Below are 25,437 nucleotides of genomic sequence, written 5' to 3' on the forward strand. Positions count from 1 at the left end.
AGGCGGCGGCCATGTTGGCGTCGCTGCGGCTGGCACGTGGGGGACGCGGTCCTCCTCCTACCCACAATGCCTCGGCAGCGGCGCGGCCGCCGGGGGGCGCTGCGGCCGCGGCGGAGCCCCGCAGGGGGAAAAAAAGAAGCCGCTGGCAGCGGTGGGATTCGAACCCACGCCCCCGAAGAGACTGGAGCCTTAATCCAGCGCCTTAGACCGCTCGGCCACGCTACCGCCACGCAGGGGCTGTTTTCTGCACAGGATTTACTGCAGCATCAGCCCTGTCTTTTTCGGCCTTTTTTTTCCCCCCTTGAGCAGCCTCCACRTTTCCACGAACTGGTCCCAGCAGCCGCTCTCATTGCCTACTATTTGCACGCCACAAACAGCAGAGCTTGTGTCGCATTCCTGCACCGAAGCCACGGTTGCAGCAGTGCAGAGAGCAGTTACAGAAGCCCAGGGAGCAGCAGAGGCACCTGCGGCCGCGGGCGAGCCGTGCGGCTTCGCGGGAAGCTCTGCGGGCGAGCTGAGACACGGCCGGGCCGCGCGGCAGGGCTGCTGCCAGCGCAGCCTGCCTGCGCCCTGGTGAGCTGCCACGGGGATACCACAGCGCAAGGCCCCGAGACACCCCCGGCGCAGCGCCGCTTCCCCTCTCCCTGCTCCCGCACCGTGCAGCGGCACCAGGCTCATCCGGCCTTTGAATTCAGGGGAATGGGTCTGCCGGGGGCAAGGCTCCACCTGCACACTGAATACAAAAATTATACATTTTTTTTCCTGACTCAAAGCCCAAGCTTTCTTCATTTGAAAAGTGCAAACTTAGACTTTTATGATTTTTCCTTTTCATCTGCTGTGCTGCAACACAGAGACCAGACTGGCAGAGCCTGTAGTGTTACACCAACACAGCCTTCTGCAGAAAGGGTAGGAACACCTCCTCTTGACCTTGTGAAGGTGCCTTCGGGAGCCTCTGCATGCATTTTGCCTGGAGGTCAGGTGAGATTTCTTGGAAAATGATGTTATTCTTGCTTCTTTGTTAGAGCTGAAGAACTGCATCTGGGAAAGAATTCCAGCCTGAAGTAGGGCCACAAAATCTTAAATCAGGCTGCATTAATGCTGTAATTATGGCAGTCCATTTAAATGGGATACAGAGAATAAACCCGCTGGAGCACTCCAGAGAGCCTCAGTCCGTTCATCTCCCCCAGTGCGTCCCCCAAACACTGGAGCCTCTGAGCCGTCCCCCGGCCCCTGCTCTCCTCTCCGGGGCCTCGGGCAGCGGGAGATGGCTCTGCTCCGGGACGCTGCAGGTTTGCATCTGCTGAGAAACTTTGTTCAGGAATGATAGCACACACACAAGTGTGAACGGGATCCCCTTCTTGCTGCATTTTCACACCCTCAGTACAAATCCATGTACTCAAGAATATTCACATCAGCCATTTGTGACACTCCAAGGTGGTAATAGCAGATCTTCCCTCTAGGCTCACAGCTAGGTCACCAGCTTGCTAATTTAGCTGGCATGAGGCAAGATGGTCATTATGGGACTTTAACCCCCCCCCCCAAAAAAAAAAAAAAAAAAAAGTGAACTTACTGGAAAAGTCAAACATAGTGCAAGCTACTTGCATAACTATACTGCTTTCCTGATGCAGGACAGAAGCAGAGAAGAGCCACCCATACTTTGATCACATTCAGACCAAGGACCGGGGAAGGTCTGATGGGTGAGTACCCCTGTGAGCCTGTTCCACAAAATGTTCAGTCTCCAGCAGTGGGAGGCACACGAGACACCCCTGAGCATTCAACAAGAAAACAGGCTGACTCGCCCCCAGAAGCACCAGCTTAGAGTTCAATCAGAGATTCAGGTGTAACCCTCCCTTCTAAAATTCAGATGAGAAGTTCTGATTTGGCCCACCTACATTATGACCTACATTATACCTGTGTCTGTCAGGAGTTACTCTACTCACAGAAGTGGAATTACACCTATGAGAGGAAAAAAAAAAGCGAAATTCATATCAGACTTGCAGAGCCATAATTAAGAAATAGGTGATATTCTTATTTATACTTTTCACTTAAATGTGTGTCCACCATGTTCATGATTCTGAAGGATGGTATCTGCTACTTCCTTTGGTCCATTTGCCAAAGGCTCCAACTCTTGGTACATCAGCTATAGCTAAAGGAAAGACTTGCAGTGCCAGACTTCACTGTTTTTTTTTTAATCTTAAGTGATACTGGAGTGAATCTGGCTTAAGAGAGCCCAACTGGGGCTTTTGCGTTAGGAGATTCCATTACTGCAAAGTGTCTCTGCTATAGAACAATCTCATACTGTTCAAACTATACAGGTAAAATAAATGATACCTGTTTAATTAAAGCAATAAAAAAGCAACAATAAGGGTTCCAGTTGTAATAATTTAAAAGGGCTAGTACCAGAATAGTTTGTTCTTGTACAGAAGAAGGAATATACACACAAAGATGACAGTATATAATTAGATATTGTACTCATTACAAGAACTCTCCCAGCTCTAATCATCCAAGCCAAATATTTGCTATTTGTTTTCCTCATGTCTAGGCAAAGACTGGAGGCATAAAGGGCCTCTAACAGTCCTGCAAGTGAGCACTTCAGTCCTTACATTGTATCCTGTATTACGTTACCAGCACTGCAGATCTAACTGCATGTATTAGTTTTCTTGAGGAAAATATTTTCTTGGTATACATCTAGCTATTTCCTCTCACTTTAGCTCTGACTGCTGAAAGTACACGAAATCAGAGATGGAAAAATAAAAGCAACACAGAAGATTTCTGGGAGCTTTTGATAGCAGGATTTAACCTTGGCAAATAAAAAAAAGCAAGACCAAAAAGAAAACCCAAAATATTGAAAAATGTGTCAAAAAGAGTAACTTTATTGACCAGCCAGAATGAAACCAGATGAAGTGAATGACATGACTAAGTGGTGCAAGCCATCAGTACTCGCACAGCTGACACAAACAAGGTTCCCACCTTGCCGTCCTTACCCAAGCAATGCTCCCACTGACACCCAGGAACATTGCATCTGGGTAAGTTTTGCAGGGCTAAGCTTTCAGATTTTAAAAAATACAATTTTTATTTGTTCATTGTGAATAGATTAAAAATACAGCATATAGCAATATAATTCCAAAAGTCTGTCAAACATATTCTCTTCAAAATAATAAAATTGAGCATATTTCTGTAAACCAGTTTAATTTGTAAATCATTCAAACTCCTACTTATTGTATAGCTAAATAATACGATACCACATTATGACAGAATGCAGCTTACATCATTAAAAAAGTAACATTTACAAAAAAAGTATTGATTATTACATTTTTCAGAGCTGTGATCAGATTTACATACCAGAGAACTATCAGCAATTCTAGCAACTACAGAAATTAGCAAATTAAACTATGTCAAAGAGTTTCAGTAATTATACTCTTAAGTCCTTTACTTACATTTTGGATGGACACATTCAATCACCTCCCCTCCCTACAAGGGTGGTGGGGTTGTTACATATCTGCTTCTTTCTCATGGAAAAATCTCAAAGTCTTGGCATCAACACTGTACAGAAAAATTAATCCTTTGTCTGTGTATGTTATAGTGCCTATACTGTATCAGTTCTGCACAAAACACTGTGATTGTTCAACTGTTCTCAGAGATGAAGGGCGCAAGAGCTGTTATTTTACGGCTTTGAATGAAAGAGCAAAAGGCCACATCCATAAGAGGCTGTAGGCACCTAAAGCAGAACTGTGGATAGGCACTTAAAGTATCCACCTAAGCTGTGATCGTACAAATTCTAGTTCAGTTTCAGCATATTAGGTCCAAAGAACTTGAGCATTTTAATATCTAGCTTATTACCTACCTAACAGCTTTGCTAGAGTGAGGCTGGTGAGAATTATGAATCATTCTGCACTCCATAGTGGTTGTCCCTTTATTCATGCCAATCTACAACCTCAGGGACTGAAAAGCCTGAAGACAGAACCTTTCTGGCTTCATCTCCTACAAAACTACTGTTAACCAAGACCAAGAAATAGGACTAGCTCCTATAACAACTGTAGAGATGGCACTGGAGCTTTGGAACATAATACTGGATTTGAAAGAAATCTACCTCTGTGTAATGATAATTCAACCACCATGGTGTATTTGTCTTCCCATTACTGGTTTAGGAGCATGTAAACAGGATATAGAAATTCAAGTGTTTGGGGATAATAATGCCTTCTCCCTGTAACCAGCAGAAATATATTTTTCTTTAACTGCCATTAACAATGACCCTCTATCTCTTGTGAAGAAGAGAGGTTTTTCAGGAAATTCACTTCTAAACTTTAAGAGAGGATGCTAAAATATAGGTGCAGAACTCCACAATATGTCTAATACCAAAGAAAGTAAGATTTATACCATAGAATAGTGTTTAATAAATTATCTGGTATAATCTGGAAGTTTATAAAGCTATGCGTGTATTCTTTAGCAATCAGCTTAAATTTATCAAACAGTATCATGTGAAGTTAATTCATGAACCATCAGACAGCAGATCAAACATATGAAGTTATTTACACTAGATAAATTATTTTCTATACACAGAAATAGGTGAATAAACATTCTCTAGACTTTTCAAATATCTCTAGAAATGGTGGGAAGTAAATTTTCATTTTTAAGTGAGAGGATCCAGCTTCACTGTAAATTGAGATGTCACTGTAAAAATAACTACATACCAGCAATATGTTATAGATCTTTTTACTAATCATAACTGGACAAATATGAGATCAGTATGATTTTATATAAATAGGTTATTAAATGGTACAAAATGTTGAAATGAGAGAGGTAGCTAAATGCCTCACCTCATCAGAAACAGTGATGTTCAGATCTGATCTAAAAATACGCACTGCTGGTAATAAATAAAACATACATCCCACCCTGAATACTCAAGGTGCCAAAGTAGAAGCACCATTTTTTTATTTCCAAACTTAAAGATTGTATCTGGAATTGATTTGAGAAGAGTATCAACAGAGCCAAATGACACCAGCTTGATAGAATGGAACCACTTATTAAGAGTAGTTGCATGCTTCACATACTTAAATTTAAAATATGTTTACATGCAAAGGGCAACAACTAAACTTGAGATACACCAAAAATGAAGACATGATGTGGATTTAGGAAAATATATGGGAGGAGAAGAGAAATGTAAACACACTGATCATTTGCTGTGTAAAAAGCTAGGCATGTGCAATATAAACAGATCAGCTTCATTTTTCTCAAACAAATCATAACAGTTAAAAAAATATAAAAGCTCAATTGTACTGGTATTATAGTTTTAAAATACAGGTAACAGTACACCATGGTTCCCTACATACTACTTATATTCAGATTTCTTCTCTCAAAATAAAGTTATAAAACTAAAATATGAAAACCACAAACTGTTAACAGCACATAAAAATACATCTTTTTAGCGGCAAGTACAATAATTCTATAAAAATCTTATATACAAGAACTGCATAATTGCAGTGTCATTCTTCCATCATTGCCCAAGCCTCCTCAGCTTTTTGGTAGTACCGATTTGCCAGTCTACCTTTCATGGCTTCTGTTGCTGCTTCTGCGGCTTCTGTGTACAGTTCACCTACAGGAGGAAATAGTATCAGAGTTATGCTGGCAAAAAAAAGCCACCTCTTTACCCTGAAGCAATTAAAGTATGAAAAGAGAGACTAAAGAGAAACTGAGGTCAAGTTACAGGGCCGGATGTATAGGTGTAACAGTGAATTTTACTAGTATCAGCAGTTATACCAGCTGGGAACCTGGCTTTTGCTCTCCAACTCAAAGTTGTATGACTGACTGCTGATATGACAGTAGTATGACTCTTTAATGTATTTACAAGGATCATAAATATGACTGGTCAGTAATAACCCCCAAGACGACTGTAAGGCTTTAGCTCCTGACATGCAGATTACATAATGGCTAAGTCAGTGTGGTGTACGGCCTGAGAGTTACAGCTGTAATTCGAAACACAAGCAGCAACCTGCAGTATAGTGGCCTCACAGGGAGTGAAGGTTGCTTTGCTATGGACTCAGCATGTCACAGGATTGGAGCTGGCACCACCCACCATCTCTGGCATCAGCAGAATCTCTTATTTCACCATTTTCAGCATTATATATCACTTGGGGTCATTGCAGCTTCATCCACAAACTCAGGACACCGATCTTTCTCTACATGTTTTATAACAGTTGAGCCAGGAAATGTATTTTTGGGGTACATGTTGAGCAGAAGAGAGGAAAAGCGGGATTACTGACTGTAGGAACAAAAATAAAGACTCACCTGATTTCTGTGGATCCTTGTCCAAGTGAAATCCTCCTGTCATTAACATCTCTGCTTCCCTGGCTAGGAGCAGATACCGGGGCTCATCCTGAGTGCCATCATATTCACCTCCCTCATCATAGTCAGTCATGTTCAGTGCAGCATTGTACCAGTACAGCGCCTCCTTCCAATCCTGCACTCTGAAATTAAAAATAATTTTTGAAGACAGTTACCTTGGGAAACAAATATACTTTGCATTGGAGGTTCAGGATTCAATTCTGCACCAGCTCTTCAGAGTCCTGGTGCTCTACAAGAAAGCTTGTGCTCTCATGGAGGCTTTATCAAAATTTATCAAAAATCAACCTAATATACTGCATAATTTTTTAGCAAATTACAATCTATTTCTTAGTCAGAAATTAAGTCATGGAGTCTTAAAATTTAAAATCATGCTTAATTAGAAGCAACATCCTCAACTTTAGGACCATGTTTCTGTGAAATTTCCATTCTTATTTTTATTATGAGAAGTAGTGAAAGACTACAATTGTGACAAATGTATCATCCATCTGACTGTGTCTTGTCTATAATCAGTTTACAGCTTCACCTGTTGTCCTGTTCTTTAGGTTCTTTCACAACTTAATTAGGAAAAAAACACCTCACTGTTTTTTAAAACTACTTTCAAAAAATCACTTAGGAGGAGGCAGTTGTAAATACTTTGCCATTATTTTTAGGGTAATACATCTCAGACAGACCCTCTTGGGTTCATTTTTTCCACTCATCCTAGGATTTTAAAGGATGTAACTCCTGTTGAAGCCAAGGGAAATTTTGTCAACCATCTCAAAGCAAAAAGAATTGTTTACCACAGTGCAACCTCTGTCTCACCATCAGGACTAAACTCAAACATGCAGATGGATGTGATACACATGCAGATATTTAGCAGCAGAACTCTGTTGATGTATCATGATTTAAACTCTGCTCTTATTCACAGCTAGGTACATTTGAAATGGCTCTAAAACATTTCTCAGCATTATTAATAGATCTTCATGTGAATGAAAAATATGCAGTGAATATTATTCTTCTGTGTGGAAGTACCACTAGGTTAGATTACCCAGTCATGCACAGTACCTGTCTGAACCAAGATTTACACCTGTATCATATGCCCTTGCTACTAGAATCATGGAAGGCCGGTCTCCAGCTTCTGCTGCTCTCAGTAAGTAATCAAATCCTTTTCTTCTATTCTCCATTGTGTCCTAGTAAAACAAACAAAACCTTTAAAATTGTTGTTTCTAAATAAATCCATCCCTTTCTTCCTCTATCATTAAATGCAGTTTCTCCTTGCCAGTAATTGTTGCAAATGTTTAATACATCTGAGAAGCAGGCCCAGCCACAAGAAGCCAAGGGGCTGAATAGTAAAGATCACTTTAAAAAACTTCCTAAAGCTATGCAGTGATATTCTAGTAATATCATTTAGGCAGCTTCTTTGGAGCTTAGTCCAAGTCCTTAATTACAAAGCTATCCCTGAAGAGGAATGTTTAATGCTGTAGCTACAGAAGAACACACAACCATGGTTATTGTTTTGTCTTCATTTCCTGCAATATTTATGCTATTTCTTCCAAGGGAACAAAATTCTGGATTTTAGATTTTCTATGATCTTTCTATTTACCTCCAGAGTGACCTCTGAAAGAATGTGATGGGGTAGCTGGCAGCACATGAGTCCTAGTCCAGCGATGGCTTCCAGCTCCCCACAGTCTGCAGCATGCTCCAGGTGAAACAGAGCTGACTCCTGATCCCACTCCTTGTCTTTCTCACAGAAACGCCCAGCTTCATGGTAGCGAACCATGGCCAAATGAACCTAGAACACAATCGTACAAGAAAGATACACCAGTACGAAGTGCAGCTCTAATTCCTCCAAAGCTGTCTATCCACACTTTTCTTATCTAAAAAATAGTTATTTGAGGTGACTACTTGCATAAAGCTAACTCGCTGCTTTGCAGACAACTACACAGGGCAAAACAAGGCAACAGATGCACATGTCAGAGCAAACTGAATCTGAGTAGAGGGCTAGCTTGACCACTCGGGGACTTGGAGCCTGACGTGTGCCTTAATAGGCTCAACAGGCCAAAAGCACTGCTGACACATGCAGCTTTATAAACTTGATTACTTGAGAAAGACCTAATTCAGCAAGATAGAAGCTGCCCCACACTACTACACCCTAAGCTGTACCCAGGAGGCAGTCACTCCAGAGCACCAGGTCTTAGGGAGCATGTGCCTGTCCCAGCATAGGGGCTTTGGAGACTTTTAGGAGGGAACTGTAGTAAAAAGCACCATGGCTAGGTGGCACCACAGTCTGCAAAGTCCTAATGTCCCAGCCAGAAGGGCAAACTACAGTAATCCTCACTCATAGACCTTTCTGTACAGCAAGAGCCCACACAGGAAGAGAATTAATCTGAAACACAGAAAGCAAAGAAGGTCTCTTATTCAAGGTAAAATTCTGGTACCACCGAACTCTCAATGGGAGTAAGATTTCATTCCAAACTTGCATTGGGATTTTGATCTGCCCCCCCGCCCCACAAAAGGCATGTTTCTTTTCAAACAGCAAGAGGCTCTCAGGATGTTTGGGAAGGTCTACACAGTGTTTTGAGTGTGGACTCAAGCCCATGCATAAGCCAAAACTTAATTCACATTTGAATTGTCTGGGGGAGTTTGGGGTAAAAAGAGCTGATCTATGCTGCTATTCGTCAGGAGCCAAGCCAGGCCTACTTCCAATGTATGAGCGTCAGGCACATCACATTTACTGTGCTTTATCTGCTTTGCCTGATGCCCCTGGGAGGGCAGATGAATGAACAGCAGGGTCCTTCCCAAAAGAGTTCAGATGTTGCAAGTCCAAAAGCACAGGGAAGTCATCCATTAGCGAGTTCAGACTTCCTTTATAAAATATGACTAAGTGACATGAAGCTATGGCGTAATATTTCTTTTTGTTTGTGTGAGTAACTAGTGCAGATGGACACCACTTTGTAAGTAACAAACACGTTTCTTTCCAGTTGGAAAGACCAGAATTATTAGACTCATCCTACCTTCCCAAGGATTGACTTCCCAATTTTCTTTTCAAGTTCTAATGCATTGAGCCTCTGAATTTCTTGAGCCACACAGGATGGTCTGTGGATGTGGACTCTGGAAGCGTTGTAGAGATTCCATTTCTCCACACTGACCTAAAATAGGAATATACTATCATTTGTATCTGAAATTAAAAATTTTCAAACTATTTATATGGAATACCATTCAGAAATCTAAAAATCTAATCATACTACAGCTTATTAGTAAATATGGTAAATTAAGATACTGTTTTCAAAAGTCACATTAGTAGCTGAGTAATTGGTTACTATTCTTCACTAAAACACCAAGACAACAACAAAAAGTAGTAAAACTCCATTTCTGTGCTCTGTGTCAAACATACAAAATAATCTTTAAGTCCTGAACCAAAAGATAGGCACATATGAAAATAAGCAGCTGAATATTCACACTGCAAGCAGTGAGGCCACCTATACACATAAAATTAAACCCATACGTTTCTGATCAGTGTTTCAAATAAATAAATAAAAATTTTAAACACATTCAGCAATTCTAGAAAAATGAAACTCATCTCAGTAATAATTCAGAAGAAAATAGACAGATACATATATTGGTGCTTCTCAGGCTGTCCAACACAAGTGATAATAAACTACTATTAAAAATCATGGGCAGATCAGAAACACTAGCTGAAAACAATAGTATCAAAATGAAAGCCCTTGGAGGCACACACAGGAAACACAATACAGCAGACTACTGGCACTGATCCTCAGTCTGTTAAAGCTCTTCCGATCTCCAGAAACACAATACATAATCACTACAAAAAAAATTCTGAAAAGCACATTTAACTAACTTATTCATTGTTGTCAATTTTTTTTCTTGTAGAAGAAAGTTGTTTTTAGCCAGAGAAACTAATTATCACAGAAGCTACATTTTGTAAACACATACAAGTAGAACTTTTTTTTCCCCAGCCCAAGTAACACACATAGCGCAAACAACTATCTTCACACATTTCAAACACTCAAGTTTTAAAAATAAGTCATCCAGCCATGTATAGGACACAATTCCATAAATAAAGCACAAAAAGGAAGTATGTAGTTAAGCAGATCTCCTCCCCCAATATGAAATGGTGAGAAATTCATGTAGAATTATTAATTTACACTAGAGATCATTCATGGAGGTGACAGAATTTATTTATAATAGTGTTTAATTGAAAAATAAAGCAAAAAAGAAAAGAACATTAAGGAGTAAGTTATTATTGATAGAAATATTATTCTGCATTGAAAAAGAAAGAAAACTAACATCTGATGTTGTGATGTGAAGTTAGATGGCAGATGAGTGGAACAAAGTACAAGCAGAGTGGTAGACTCATTGTATATTAACATTGCTGCTTTACTTACCCTTGCAGAGTTTCCCAAACTGTCTTCATCAGATTCATGTCTTCGGTTGTTGTTTGAATGGCCCTGTGTTAATGTAAAGATTTGCATCACTTAATTTTCAGCAACTGATGCATGCTAGTCACCCCTCTGGACTATTCCTATCCAGCAAAATTAGTAGCAACAGTAATGAAAATAGTTTCCATTGGATTCTCTTCTCTCAGTGATGTTTTGATATAAAAAGAGGTAAAAAATATTGCACAGCCAGGCTTTAGTCCTGTTAACTAGATATTCTACAACAAATACATTGTCCCCCCTCAAAGGTGATTTCTTGATACAAAAGAGGTAGCATGCTTGGAAGCAGTATTCTCTTTCCTGTCCACTAATCAAATACCAAATTATGGTCTTCAGGTCAAGAAGCATTTCTTTATAAGTTTGTATTTTAAAGGAGTAACCAACTGACCCACAGGAATTCCAAAGCTGCATATTATTAACTCCCTATAACATTGAGCTCTGTGGTATCTCAAATTATATGAAGTCACAGAAGGTAGGGAGGGTAAGAGTCTGAAAGTTGGTCATATTCATGGATTCCCTATAACAAAAGCTGATTGTAACATATGGCTTTCAAATGCAATATAAAACACTTCAAAAAAACTCAACATCACACAATCAAATTTAACATTTGAAATTAAATTCCTCATTACAAATAGTATTTTTCCTGCAAAAGTGTCATTACCATTCCCAAGATGAGTAAGTAATTTTGCAGCATGTGTGAATTTCTTTCCAACTACTTCCTCCATTTACAAATCAGAGCAAGAGGGATTAAAAAAAAAAAGAGAGAGATTTTTCTACAGATTTGCTTCAAGTATGAACAAGAGATCCAATCCACTGATAACCTCAAACTAAGTTCTTACCCTGTCTCTATGATCCAAATCTTCTAGTTCACTTCTCTTTTCACTGGGATAGCCACTGTCTCCACCATTTTCAAAATCCTATAAAAGAACAAAGCAACACAGTATCAGCACCATCCTTTGTAAAGATCTCAGCTGGATATTTCCCACAGGACAAATCTTATACTAGTTTTAATTAGATACGTAGGTTTACAGGTTGAAAAGGATTGGAAGCTGTGCTACCTGCGACAGAACAGGAGTTAATGACTCAGAAGGCCCAGTCCACGCTTACACTCCCTCTTAAATACTCAGAATTCAAAGACTCATATACAAGATCAGACCAAGAGTCCACTTAATATAGTTTTCACTCTTCAGTAGTAGCCAGTTAAAAGATAAACCAATAACTGGCAGTCCCTGGAACTAAGGCCCCAGTGTAGGAAAATGCCCTTATAATACTTGTGGTAGTCTCCTCAGGGGATTCTCTGACAGCCCACAGTGTCAGTATTCACAGAGAGCTAATCAATGGGGATTCTGTTTAGCTTTCACACCACAAAAGTTGGCACAAGCTCCAGAGAGAAAACACGCACACAGGTAAACAGATACACACTGTACTATCTGTTAAAACACACTAGATGCAAATAAATTTCTGAAGGAAAAATAAGAAAGAAAAAAAAATGTTTTAAAACAAAGTGTTTCCAACAAAGGAAAAACAACAGATTCATGAAAGCAATATGACCTATAGCACTGAAAGCAGGCAGAGAGCCTTTTTGTGCCTTTACAAGGCCTACTGGTAGTACTTTAAATTCATTAAGGAACTGCAATCTCATTTTCTGTCAGGAAGACACTCACCCTTTGGTTATCAAGCTGATCATAGTCTTTGTGAACCAAGTTATCCACTTCATTGAACACAGGCCAATCTAGGAAGAAAAACATTTTTTCCTTATTCTAAGAATAACATGCTTGAGAAGGAAGCTTTAGATATCATCTTAGTTTTTCACAGCAGTATCTCATAAAGATGAGTTTTATTACTGCTTAAACATGAATGCCAAGTATTCTTTGGAAGACAAGTATTTGGGACCAAATTCAACATGCTAACATAAAACAAGTCATTGCCAAATGCTCAGGATCAAGGAAGTTATATATGAGGCTCACTCACTAAGCATGTCCATCTTTTGGCTGTGAGGTGTTGCTGAGGAAGGTGAGCAGGGTAGAGAGTCAAATGCCACATCGCTCATACTTTCATCTCCGGAGTTTTCAGACAAGCGGAAAAGTAGAGGAGGCCGACTACCAGAGATCGTTCTCACCCGGCTGCTTCCACATTTTTCCTCTGTGCCACGCACAATTGTCTGAGCAGACTTCTTGGCAAATTAAAAGAAAACTACATCAATAATGCTTCCCTTCTCTTTATTTTAAATACGGTGCATAGGCCAAAATGTATGCTTATTAGAGGTTTTCTACAAAGGGAGGGGCTTATAAGTACATGCATGTATGCATATTTATTTGCTTTTTTAAAAAGCATATACCTTCAAAAAACATGACATTTCTTTCAAAGACTAGGCTGAATTCTGCAGTCATAGTCCCACCAATATCTGTTGAAGTTGAGATCAGTTGAAGATAAGCACTTTGATTCTTTTTCCTCCCCAAATTACTTGTTTTGTGACCTTCCAACTAATGATTTCAGCATTAAAGATCTACTTGATTCTAAATATATATATATATGTTATAAGGTTCCTATTCATTAAAGCAACATCATGAATTCAGAGCCAAGAACGGATGATTCAGCTTTAGATTTTTTTTTTTTTAACTGCAACATTTGTTATTAAGGTGGTTTTATCTGCCATGTAAATACTATATTTGTTTTAGTTGTGGGGTTTTAAAGTTAGAGTAAACCAACCATATTGCTTAATTATACTTTTTTTTCAAACACTTACAAGCAATTTGTTATTATAATCCAAGGCATCTCTCTCTTTGGATGAAAGATCAAACGGTGCAAGCCCCATGCTTTTGCAAATCTTGTTGCAGGAATGAGAATGAAAGAACAAGGCCATACCTCGAACACCTATGGCATTGGGGAAAAAACAAACATACAAAAAATAAACAACAGTGAAGAAAGGGAACCATCATATAAGCTTTGGGTAAAACCTATGAGAAGCTGATAGTCCCAACATATTTTCTTAAAAGGAATTGAGGTATTTTAAAATGTAGTGTGAATTTAAAGATAAGATTAACCATTATAATTCTAAGAAGCCAAAGAGAAAGAAAGAACGAAGTGCTTCTTTGTACACACAGCTCAACATAACTGTTTTAAAACCTGCTGTTCATACTCATTTCTTCTAAGTCTGCAACAATCTCAAAAACTACGTATGCACAGCATAAAATAACCCAAGAAATGAGCTGCAGCATTGAGAAACACAAGCCTAACTTCAATCCCATTTACAAAACCTGCAGTGTCTCCTCAACAACTTTATGTATGGGCACTTGGAGCTTTAAAAGTATGCAAGACTTACCCCTCTACACTCAGCTGGATCCATTCCTGTGACTTGGCAAGGAATTTAAAGGCTAGGATTATTGCTCTCACATTGTAGGAAGCTATCTAATTTCATTACTTGGCTGATCTAAGAGTAGGTCCCCAGAGAAGAGCCAAGGTCAGCACCCATTTTAAATATGCCAGCGTGGGACAGCTGCCATGCAACCGCTACTCAGCGGACAGCCGGAATGAGAAAATGAATAGCAATTAGAACACGAAGCAGAATAATTGATTTTACCTAGGTTGCCATCTCCAAAGTCTGTACCACTCTCTGTATGGATCTGAGGGTCTGTATATAGATCTCCAACTCCCTGGATATCAACCACTATCAGCTGGTGTCCTGAGCGCTCAAAGGTGAAGTGACTAAATGCCTGCAAGGAAGCACAGAAGTCTAAAGAAACTCCCTTGATCTCCTGAAAACGGTGGTATTTATACAACACTTATAAATTGGCAAAGAAATTGGATAACTCTACTGGTGAAACAAAACCAGTATAAACAGTATGATGAAAGCAATGAGGCCTGAAGAACATAGTAGATTTTTAGCCCTAGAGTAGACGATGTATGGCCATAATCACACTGAATCTCTGGATCATGCCTTGGAATTCTTGTTGATTGGCTCATGTGAAATCATGTGAGTCAAACAAGCAGGATTTGGCCCTTAATTTTGGCCTTCAGGGCATAACAGAAGCACTGAGAGATCCTGACAAATTGTTGCACTGAATATTGCCCTGTAGACTGTATCAAAGGTCTAGTATCCTCTGAGGTGACTAATTTCACTGCTAAGTATTTGTTGGTGGAGAAGTAATGGTTCCGCAGGTCCAAATGAGGAAGGAAATTTTGAACACAGATCTCCCAAATGGAAAGGAATATCTTGTGTCTATGGCATTGCTTCTCCAGTCTGTCTCCAACTCGGAGAATGACTGGGAGAGGCTGGAGGAAGAGCAGCAATAGGGACATGCACTGGAGAGGAGATTATTTCATTCCTCCTTTCTATACTATGTATTCTGCTTTCCCCTGCAGCTTTCACCTTAACAAGTGGGGAGCTTCTGGGCAGAACATAACTAGAGGGAGAATAGCAGCAGGCTCAGGAACCAGTGTAGAATCACTTTTGCATAAACATCCCAACTGCGCCTGTGGATCTCCAAGCACAGTAGCTCTGGGACACTGCCTCCTTCTGCGGATGGGCAAAGCTCTGCCAGATTTTGCAAAAGGAAAACGTGAGCGTCCCCTGGAATTCTCCTTCCTTTAGTATATCCTCTGGGAGGTCCCCCTGAATGGAATGTAGAGCCAGATCAGCATGTATGGGATACTGAAGTGGATGTTTGTGTTCCTTAAATGCTGCATTTCAAGAATGTCAAGTATATTAAAAAATATATATATTTGGCTTAAAGCTGAGACATTAGGAATCTTCTGGGAAGGCCTCCAGAAAAGCACTGCCAGGCCTGGGGGAGGTGACTGGTGGTGATAGACAAACATTGTAGCTGCAGCAAATCTCACAGAACATTTTGTTCCCAACCTGTGAAAGCATAGCACTGATTCAGTGTACAAAAGACAGTCCAGAACATGAATCCTCTGCCTACATTAAGCAGCATGACAAATACCTTAAAAATAGCAAAAAATAAAACAAAAAACCCCAGCAAAACCAGTTCCTTTGGTATGCTGACCACTTTGCATTTTGACAGGTATTTTAAAAGTTCTGCGAGATTCAAGAAGTCACTTGAAGTCTGCAGCTTTATTTCTATAATCAGYCTCAGATTCACCTAATCAAACGCTCTATCTGAAGAGCTAGATCCTTAGATGCAAATAAGGTACACACCTATTTACACAAGGTGCAGATCTGCTCCCCTCCTCTTCTATATGACTCTGAGGTATTAGAAGACTATTTAGTACTTAATATGGTACTCTCTCCCTCCCTTTAATTTGAAGTGATATTGAAAAGTTTTGATGTCTGCAATTATAATTAGTGTGAAAGGGCTTATGGTTTCTAAAGAGCATTAAGCACATTCAACTTAACTAAAATCAACATACACAAATGCAATAAAGAAGTACTCAGTGCTTGAAAGAGCAGGCCCCCCAAAAAGGAGAGCATATGCTGCAAAAAGAGCAATTAATCTGGCGTTGTACTGGAAAGCCTGCAGTTTCCTTTCTTGGCAGCAATGCAAGACCTCTGGGCACAGCCAAGAAATTCCCTGCAGCAGACACTATGGAAAACATCAAACAAAGCCTTACTTGCGGAGTAAGACGAATGTTGTCATCTCGCACAAATCCAGAATTTGAGTTGTATTTGATGTATTTGCCCTCTATGTAATGTTCCAGATGAAACAGAGGCTTTCCAGGTCTGTTCTTCATTTCAATAATGCAAATCTGTACTATATCCACCTGGGAAGGTAGGAAGGTAAACAGTGACTTACAGAATACTGTCTTCAGATCAAAGCCAGACTGTGTGAAGTCTCCAGCTGTGAAAACGTTGCTAATGAAAGGAGTTGAACAATTGCAAAGATCTGTTTGTTTAACAAAGAGATAGGGCAAGTCATTTGCTTCCCAGGTTACTGGGGGAATTCCATACATTCAAAAGTATAACTTTAAAAGCAGTCACAGAAACTCAATTCTGTGACACGTCCCTCTGCAAAATTCTTAGTAAATGCTGGCTATTTCATTTTTTTCTGAGTACTTTAAGAGTACACAGCAAATAGCCTATACCCAGAGCAGAATGCGCAGTAACTACTGCACAACTTGTAGAAATAGCTCTTCAGAAGAGGACTGAAGACTTTCCACCACTCAGATATTCTGCATCCTGCTTCATCTGCTCCCTCTGTCCTGGGCATATTCCTAAAGAGAATCACAACCGTCACTTTGTTTACAGCTTTCCTGTGGCGTATACAAGTTCTCTATGTTCCTTTGTGTGCACTTCATCGTATACCTCACCTTGTTGCTATGAGGCAGGTCGTTATTAACTACATCTACAACAAGGGGTTACCCTCAGATTAAAAAAAAAAAAAAAAAAAGAAAAGAAAAGCACACAGTCCACATATTCAAAATCATTCACTAACTTTGACTACTAAATTTTTAAGGCCCTCACACCAAGGCATACTTTTTGACCCAACCTTCTCGTCACATGTTACACAGCCTGTGGCAGAGCCAAAAGCAGAATCCTACTCCCCACAGTGCAAGTGAGCACCTTTCCCACCTGTTTGCTCTTTCACTCATTTGAAGCCACAATTACTGTCAGGCAGTCAGTACAAGCAGCATATTAAAGGGACTTGACAGCTACATTAATAGATATAATGGACACAGTAAACAAAGAGAAACAGCTATTTGGTGAGAATGAGTGACAGTTGCAGTCCTTCATCTCTGCGTTTTAATTCTCATCCTTTGAAAGTTGATTGCTCCTGGAGATGCTTTTGTCCAGGATCCACTTTGACCAAATTATCCAACTTACCATCATGAAGTACAAAGCTATGCTAGCCACATTTGCAAGATCATACAGAATGCTTAGCATGGACCCCAAAAATGCAGTTAGAAAAACAGTGGAACCATTTCTTCCTCAGTCCTGCCTGCTTATGCATACCCTCTACACACAGGACAAGAACTTTTCTTGCTGCACCCAGAGTCTGGGAGTTATCATATTTTACTGAATGCTTCATATTGTAAACTGTATGCTAGTATTTTCACTGAGACATCTAAAAGAAACAAAACCATATCATCTTCATTTTTTAGAAAGTTGTTGACCTCTCCTCAGAAGCCTGCATTTAGGCAACATAGGACAGCTTTATAAAATCATGTGGGTTCTCAGCTGTCCCTGAAATCAATGCCAGTTTAGATACCTTTACAAGACTTGGGCATCTTACTTTCCAGGTGCACTAACAGTTAAGTGATTGCTCAGACTGCTGCTAGCAACAAATTCTGTGACACTACTGGTTATCTGAAAAGCAGCTGGGCAAATATCTAAAAGAGCAAACACTTCTATTTTGGTCTTGAGTCAACAGCTGAGAACAGTCAGACACTCACAAACAAGCAGCCAGTGACTTTGAATGAGAAAAGCAATTTCTGCATTTGCTTCATTAAAAATCAACTGCTGTTTAATGGAAAACACTGTAGGGCTGAATTTATCTGAGCAATTAACTTTAATGGAATTTGAATAGTTTATCTCTGTTAAATTCATTTGAAAGCCTCTCTATTAGAGGAGAAAGACTGATTTTTTGCTTAGCAAGATGTTTGAAAGTACCTGTTTTGGTGGCTTGTGCCTGTTGTACTCTTCTCCCCACAGTTTTGCTTCCATCTGAAGTCGGACATCCTCAAAATACACATCCCTGCCTACACTCTCTATGTATTGCTTGGCAACATAGTTATAAGCACCTTTCCAGTTCTGCGTGTGTAAAAAGTTGGACAGCTTTTTCCTGAAAGACAAATAGAGCTGTTGATGAAAGGAAAAGCGAGTATTTAAATTCAATCTTCCTCATTTCTTTGCCTCCCTGGAAAGAGCCAGGCCATGAGATCAGCATTATCCTCAGTGAGGAGCTGGTCCTGTGTCATTTATGCAGACAGATATTTTAGCTGAAAAACAAAGCACAGATGTGTGGGGAGCAGGAGGAACATTTCAAATGAATGGCTGGGACTTGTTAAAATGCCTGTGTGATTTCCTATTTGTACTCTGACCTTTCTCCTTTTCTCACTCCCAGCCCCTCCAATCCAGAGCACAAGACGCTGGTGCTGTCTCAGCCCCTTAGTCTAAAGTCAACAATTATTGTTGGCAGAAAATAACAGGGAGCAGCCTTTCAAACATGAACTGAGAAGAGACAACCCTCTCCTATGGTAAGAGCAAACAGTTGCTTTCTCAACACACACGGGTGGCTACTCAGTATCCTCAATGTTCCTAGAATTTGAAAACTGCAGCCTAGAATTATTTCTTTGATGTAGTTTTTAATTTTTAGTTTTTGTTGATGTTCAAATCTTTAAACCATAGATGCCTCAAGAGTGAAGGAAAAAAAGATTTAACTACAGAGGATCTGCTGGTGCCAGTAAATGAATTAAGCAGGCACCCAGTGGTTGCAGAAGATGCCCATGTTAAAATCAAATGGGTAAAACTCCCACATTTTTACCATGAATTTCAAAGCAATCAGAGTCTTCTTTCCTAGAGGAGTTGAATTCATTCACATGGGACACAGAGGAAAGGAAAAAAGTTTTGAGACCTGTCCAATTCTTTGAAGAAACAAGTTATTCCTGCACAAAATAAGCAAGCCCATATGCATTTCTAAAGCCAACACTCTTCATGATTCATCAAGTGAAGTGCAGCCAATGCTGTCACTGCACTGACAGAGACTTGCAAAATTTTAAAAATACAGAGGGCTCTGGATGAGAGATATCAGTGCACCACTGTGAGTTACGGAAAATTAAGGCGTAGGGAAGCTTACACACAAGTTATATTTGCTCACAAACAAGAGGTTAAGGTAAAGCTGCAAAGAAATTGCTGTTTATGTCACTATTCAAGATATTCTGTAAGGAGGAACTTGGTCACTCGGAAAAAAGAACTGAAAGCAATGTCCCCAAACTGGCGCTTGTTACTTCCTAGGCTTCTCTCACTGCTGTATCTGGCTTTGCAAGAACACAGCCATCAGCATGAAGTGATACTGAAACTGCACATTTGAAGACAGTGGGGTTACTTTGTCCCCTTTTTTCTAGAAGTTCAAAACATCATGCTTCTGTCATTCAGGAGTTTCTCTCTTCCCACAAATGAAATCAGATGTAAAATGTATCTGCTCTAGATCCTGCAGCTGGAAAGGGGAGGGGGAGTAGCTTCAAACATACATGCACCTTTTCCAAGAAGTATTCATTTCCAAAGCCTGGAAAAGGTGGGGTAGTCTTCTAGCATGAACTAATTTATAGCTAGATGCTAATACCCACAATCATATTTACTAACACACTCTGTGCAAGGGAAAGTTCCTCCTTTCCCTTCTTCTACTTTACTCTTCTGGAAAGAATAGTTGTTAATCTTCAAGCTCCAATTTACTTAGAATATGGTTACTGTGGTACATGTGATCCAAAATAAACTTTGAGAGAACAGCTTTCTTTCCTGAATGTGGCTGAGTTGAGGACTCACCTCACTCTCTCATCACATCTACACTTTAAGAGAAGGCACCATCTTCTACTTTCTTAATGTTGTTTCCAGTATTGTGGCTGGATTGCACAAAGAAGAATAAAGCCTTCAGCTATGCCTTTTAGAAATGCACAGCAGAGAGCTAAATAGAGACCTTTACACAGTAAAGGTGTACTTTACACAGTTCTCATATCTAAGAGAAATTCCACTCACCATGCAGAAGAAAATACTGCATGGAGGCCAACAAAGAAAGTCAGCATATACTTACGTTCTAAAACACTCCCGCATCGCTCCACGGCCAAAGGGCTTGGGGAAAAAAAAAAAAGTATTGTCACTTCCACAAAGTTAATTTCTAACCAGTAAGAGACATAAATCATAGAATTGGTAAGGTTGGAAGGGACCTCTGGAGATCATCTAGTCTAACCCTCAAATGAGTGGCCCGTACAGGGATCGAACCTGCGACCTTGGCATTATTAGCACCACGCTCTAACCAACTGAGCTAAACTTAACCCCCAACATGGTCACACCCTCCCCCTTTCTAACTGGAGAAGGCATTTTTCAAATAGGCTTTATACAGTATCCATCCCCTCAAAGGAAAGTGACAGCCCACCACAGGCAACATAACACAGAAATTTGGAAATAAGACATTGGGAATGAACCTCCTTCCTCAATTTCCCATGGAGTAAACGTGATGCGTCTTTTAAAGATGCCATTTAAAATCTCTCTCCAGTTTGCAGTCAGGTCTTTTGAGAACTATTGGAGCTGGCTTCACAGACCTCAAGCCCTCATTTAGGCTTCCACACAAGATGTGCCATTCACAGCAACATCTCTGTAGGTATCAGAAACATGATAGCACAGAACAACACGATTCTAACACACCACCAACCCCAAAATGCAACTGGGAAATGGCAGTAGTTTCCACTCTCATACAAAAAATTCAGTCTGTTTTCATCCCAAGAGCAAAAATTATTATTAGAGAGAACACAGTAGGCCGATTGCCAGGCAGGCAGATCAGGCTCAGAGCACTGCCAGCAGCAGACGGAAGGCCTCAAACTGGAGGGCCATTCTGGGAAAGGAATGAACACTTTATGTCACTGATGGGTTCAGGCTGACTTCATGTTCTACTTTATTCTGGGGAGGAAATGCTGCTGGGACACCAGAATATAATGGAGGAACAGAAAAAGAAAAGACAAGAGGTAGGAAGAAAAAAAAGAAAAAAAAAAGTGATACTGAGACTTCAAATCTCTTATAAAGAGAAAGATATCTTGCAGAAACTATTCAGTGAAAGGATGAATCTAACAAATTTGATTGCTGATACACATGAAAGACATCATGATCTTACTTGTGGAGCCATCTTGATGAGGACTTCATCTTCAACCCAGTCTCCAGTAACTGCATTGTATCTGCAAAATCAGGATTTGTGCCTCTTACTAAAAATGCAGAAAGTCTTCCCATCCCCAATGCCTGTACTTCTTTATCTTGCATAATCCTAGTTCCCAAGCCTGTGGCTAGGGAGCTGCCACAGGCTTCCCAAGGATGTGAGCAGAATGCAACACCAGCCGTGGCTGTGAGAAGCAGGAATGCCAAGAACTGCCCACACTGCATCAACGGAAGAACAAGTCTCTGCATGTCCCTATGAAAACACAAGGAGTAGGACTGTCATTTCTCCTCACTCCCTTAACTCACCACTGAAGTGAGAACCACAGTGGCTGAATTAGCAATATATGACTGTTTCCAGCCTGGTTCCCCCCAGCTTGTTCTGGGTACTTCGTCCTTGCAGATATCCTTGATACTCTTGTAGATACTTTTCACTACCCCAGTTTGCAACAAGCAAAAAAGGTGCTGGGGAGAAGTGGGGGAGAAATCAGAGTTGTCTCTTCTTAATAAGGTATTCAACTGGTCCTAATACAGTATTATAACTTTCTTATACTTCAAAATATGAAAACTATTCCAGGATTGTGCAGCTGACCACAGACAGATACAGTCTGTGGGGAGGAAAAATGCTGTGGGCTAGTGCCATGCAAGGGGAAAAGGGGCCTTCCCCAAATACAGATGCTAAGGGGTAATTAACTAGCTCCTAACTCCTAGTCCATTCACCAATAAACCTGTGTCACTAGAGTAACCCTTCTGGCAAAGCCTGTGCTCAAAGCACTCAGAATACTTTAAGGGTCAGACTCAGTTTCAGCACGTACACTGTGCTGAGTTATTCTTGGCTTTTTAAGGACTTAAATTCCAGCCACATGCAGCAACACTGCATGCACAGGCAACAATAAAACTGCTATTTTGGGAAAGGCACAGAGTAATATGTTGCCTTTTTTCTTTTTTTTWAAAAACCTTTAAACTGTAAACACTGCCTATTTATTAGGATTTATTTTCTTTATTAGATTAAGTTTAAAGAATTAATAAATCAACCAGAAAATACTTTTCAGACTTATTTCCTGACTGTGTCTCTGGATGATAAAACTTCTACATACTAAAGTAGGAGACACAGGAAGAATGGGACATTGGTTTGCCTGAATGTTTTATTTTTTGACCATGTCTTGCATTTACGTATTCCTGCAAAATTCAGTTAAGGCACGCTCATTTTGGGGCACAGTTGGACAGGTGTTATACATGCTCTGTACCACATGAACATAGCCCTTCAATATAAGCCAGTAAAACCCCTTTAACGTCAGCATTAAAAGCAAGACCTACAGACCTGTAACGAGTGGCGTATTCTGTCTCAATGTCCTCAAGATGAAATTCTGCCCAGGGATCAGGCATGTGTTTAGCTTTCTCAATAGCATGTTTCCAAGTTTCCTGAAGTTACAAAAGGTTGTTTACAATCAGCAGCAATCCACAGAAATGTCATTTCTTAGAGTACATCCGAATCCCAAGGTTATAAAGATGTGCAACTGTGCATGTCCCCAAAACACTATTCAGAGCAGGGACCATGCCAGCAGCAGGTCAGGACAATCTTCCTCCAAAATTTTCTCCCCCCTTTCTGTATCTGGCACAGAACACCACTCTGACATTCGGTAATTTCAAATATAATGAAACACAGTTCAGAAATAAAAAGCATTAGGTTTTGATTTAATATGCACCACTATAAAGTTACAGAGAACAGAACCTGGTCTAGCATATACATAGAAGGTAAGTATAATTTGCAAAAAAGGAGTTGTAATTTACAAATATCTCTAACACATGCAGCAAATATCAATTAGTCATGCCTAGATGACATTTTTAAATAATTAGCTTTTACTATTTTGATTTTTAGGATTGTTATAATTAACCCAGCACATGCTGATGCTTTAAGTGGAGAAAAAAAACAGTAAGTGATAGAACAATATGAAGAAGGAAAAAAACCTGCAATACCTAATGCTCCCAAACTGTGTTCCTCAAAAGATAAGAAAGAAGAAATGAGCATGCTATGAAAATGAATTATTGTAACAATAGCTGTGTGTCTGGAATTTCAACCTCCACCAAGTCAACAGCAAAAATGAAAATGAGTTTGCTGGAATTTGAACAGCCTGTATCTACAAGCCAACACAGATATTTTTCTTTTAACATTTTGATGCTCCTCTTTTAACATTCTGCTGCTCCAAGAGAACTTGAGATATGATCCTATGATGTGCCAAATGCCTTCTGCAAGGTAAACAGGAGAAAATGCCACTTCGTACCCCGAGGCACCCACCACTGCTGCCCTGAAGGAAAATACTGGCATCTCTGAGACTACGTTACTGCTTCTGTGACTGAACTACGCAGAAAGAGTAACTTTTAAAATATTGCATGTTTTTTGAGAATCTAAATCTCAGTCAAAACTAAAAAGAAAAAAAAGTACAGTATAACTTAATGTTAACAATGATATCAAGAAAGTTTTGGAAGAAGCTGATCTTTAAATTTGTCACGTTCTTTTCTATTTCAATAGTGAATCAGCACACTTGGCAAACAATTTAAATGTTTCTGACAATAAAACCATGAAACGAAAAGAAACAATAAATAAATTAAACAAGTATTAAAACACATAATGAGAAAAGTTTGCTGCTTGTTTCATTCCAAAATGAAGTTGCCTCTGACCATGTTCACATTTCATATGAAGAATGGAACATCCATCCTTGAATACATATGAAATGAATACGAAGGGATGAAAAGAAGTACAATGGCAGTTTGCAGGAATTATTTGGTCAGTTATCTATGTCAAGTCACCCTTGAGTACAGTCCCTCTCCAAAAGGTGTTCAAGGTCCATGAGAGATAATGATTTAAATGAGTTCCTTGTACTTGATCCTGTGAGGTTCTTTGTACAAAAGCTGTATTCTAGTCTTCAAAACAACGGAAAGTTGGACTTCATGTAAACTGCACTAATGTTGTTTCTGCTGCTGTAGGCATATGAATGCCATACAGACTAAGGAGATGTCTGGCATCTATTCTGTTCTTGCTCACAGTAGCAAATAATGTGAAGTAATAACTACAGATACGCACTCTAAAAGGAACTGACGTTTCAAGGTAGAGAACAAGAGATAGATAATATTTCATTTCTTTTATAGTCATCTTTTAAAATTCTGATGACTTATATGGGCTGAGGCAAGCAGTTCTCCCAGACAGTGAAATAATGAACAAGACCATCATAAAAGGGAAAATTAAAAAAAAAGAAAAAAAAAGGAAATCTTTAAGTGTCTATTAAACACAACGTTCGTATTTTGTTTTAACCTACCCGACTATGGTCAACCACAGAGCCATGCTTAGAGCAATCTTGTGTGTCATTCTGAAGGATGCACAAGAAACACATAAGTAGGAAAATACACATAAGACAAATGACTGAAAAAGCTTTCTTTCTCTTGATTGATAATAAAAAAGTGTCTTTCCCACTTAAAAGCCATTTTTCAACTTATATTGCTAATTTAAGTTAATTCTTAGAATATCTGTGAAGAAGCCTATTCAGGTAAGTTGGGACTTTTTTATACTGGCAAATATGAGTTGAAAGGGCCTTGTCTACTAATTAACTAATCAAATATTGCTGAGTTCTGTTTAAAGGCAGAGAGTCAATACTAATTCTTCCGTCTGTCTTTGCATATCACTATCAATGGCCTAGACCGCCATTAGCTTTGAGGTCTGGAAGTGAACTCTCAGCAGACCAGGTTGCAGCAGTTTAAGATGTTACCAGTCCCAGCTGTCTGCTTCACCTTGTGTTGGAAGTCACCATTTCTGTGGGTAGGAAGAAAAAAAAAAAAAAAAAAAAAAAAGAC

The 25,437-nt window shown here is 39.7% G+C and overlaps 1 protein-coding gene and 1 non-coding gene across 6 annotated transcripts in view; both read right to left on the reverse strand.

The window, feature by feature from the left end:
• Positions 1-143: 143 nt before the first annotated feature.
• On the reverse strand, positions 144-225 carry TRNAL-AAG (transfer RNA leucine (anticodon AAG)). Its single transcript has one exon. It is a non-coding gene; the product is annotated as a tRNA-Leu (tRNA).
• Positions 226-2,853: 2,628 nt separating this feature from the next.
• The window catches only part of EEF2K (eukaryotic elongation factor 2 kinase), a 34,313-nt gene continuing 11,729 nt past the window's right edge, over positions 2,854-25,437 (reverse strand). For 3 of the 5 annotated variants that reach the window (XM_085301969.1, XM_085301960.1, XM_085301976.1), the window contains exons 3-19: positions 24,906-24,956; positions 22,913-23,013; positions 21,557-21,617; positions 20,483-20,520; positions 18,346-18,517; positions 16,350-16,499; positions 14,359-14,491; positions 13,525-13,652; positions 12,750-12,951; positions 12,443-12,510; positions 11,618-11,695; positions 10,728-10,790; positions 9,336-9,470; positions 7,925-8,113; positions 7,387-7,511; positions 6,286-6,464; positions 2,854-5,593 (exon numbers count right to left, since the gene is read on the reverse strand). In XM_085301969.1, coding sequence (XP_085158095.1) covers positions 5,484-5,593; positions 6,286-6,464; positions 7,387-7,511; positions 7,925-8,113; positions 9,336-9,470; positions 10,728-10,790; positions 11,618-11,695; positions 12,443-12,510; positions 12,750-12,951; positions 13,525-13,652; positions 14,359-14,491; positions 16,350-16,499; positions 18,346-18,517; positions 20,483-20,520; positions 21,557-21,617; positions 22,913-23,013; positions 24,906-24,956 — 1,983 coding nt within the window. In that variant the 3' untranslated portion in view covers positions 2,854-5,483. The remainder of the gene's footprint in view (positions 5,594-6,285; positions 6,465-7,386; positions 7,512-7,924; positions 8,114-9,335; positions 9,471-10,727; positions 10,791-11,617; positions 11,696-12,442; positions 12,511-12,749; positions 12,952-13,524; positions 13,653-14,358; positions 14,492-16,349; positions 16,500-18,345; positions 18,518-20,482; positions 20,521-21,556; positions 21,618-22,912; positions 23,014-24,905; positions 24,957-25,437) is intronic. The other 2 variants (XM_085301984.1, XM_085301992.1) reach the window with 2 other exon arrangements.

This window comes from Rhea americana, unplaced genomic scaffold (genome assembly GCF_003343005.1).
Source record: "Rhea americana isolate MKP2758 unplaced genomic scaffold, rheAme1 scaffold_10, whole genome shotgun sequence".
Classification (NCBI taxonomy): Eukaryota; Metazoa; Chordata; class Aves; order Rheiformes; family Rheidae; genus Rhea; species Rhea americana.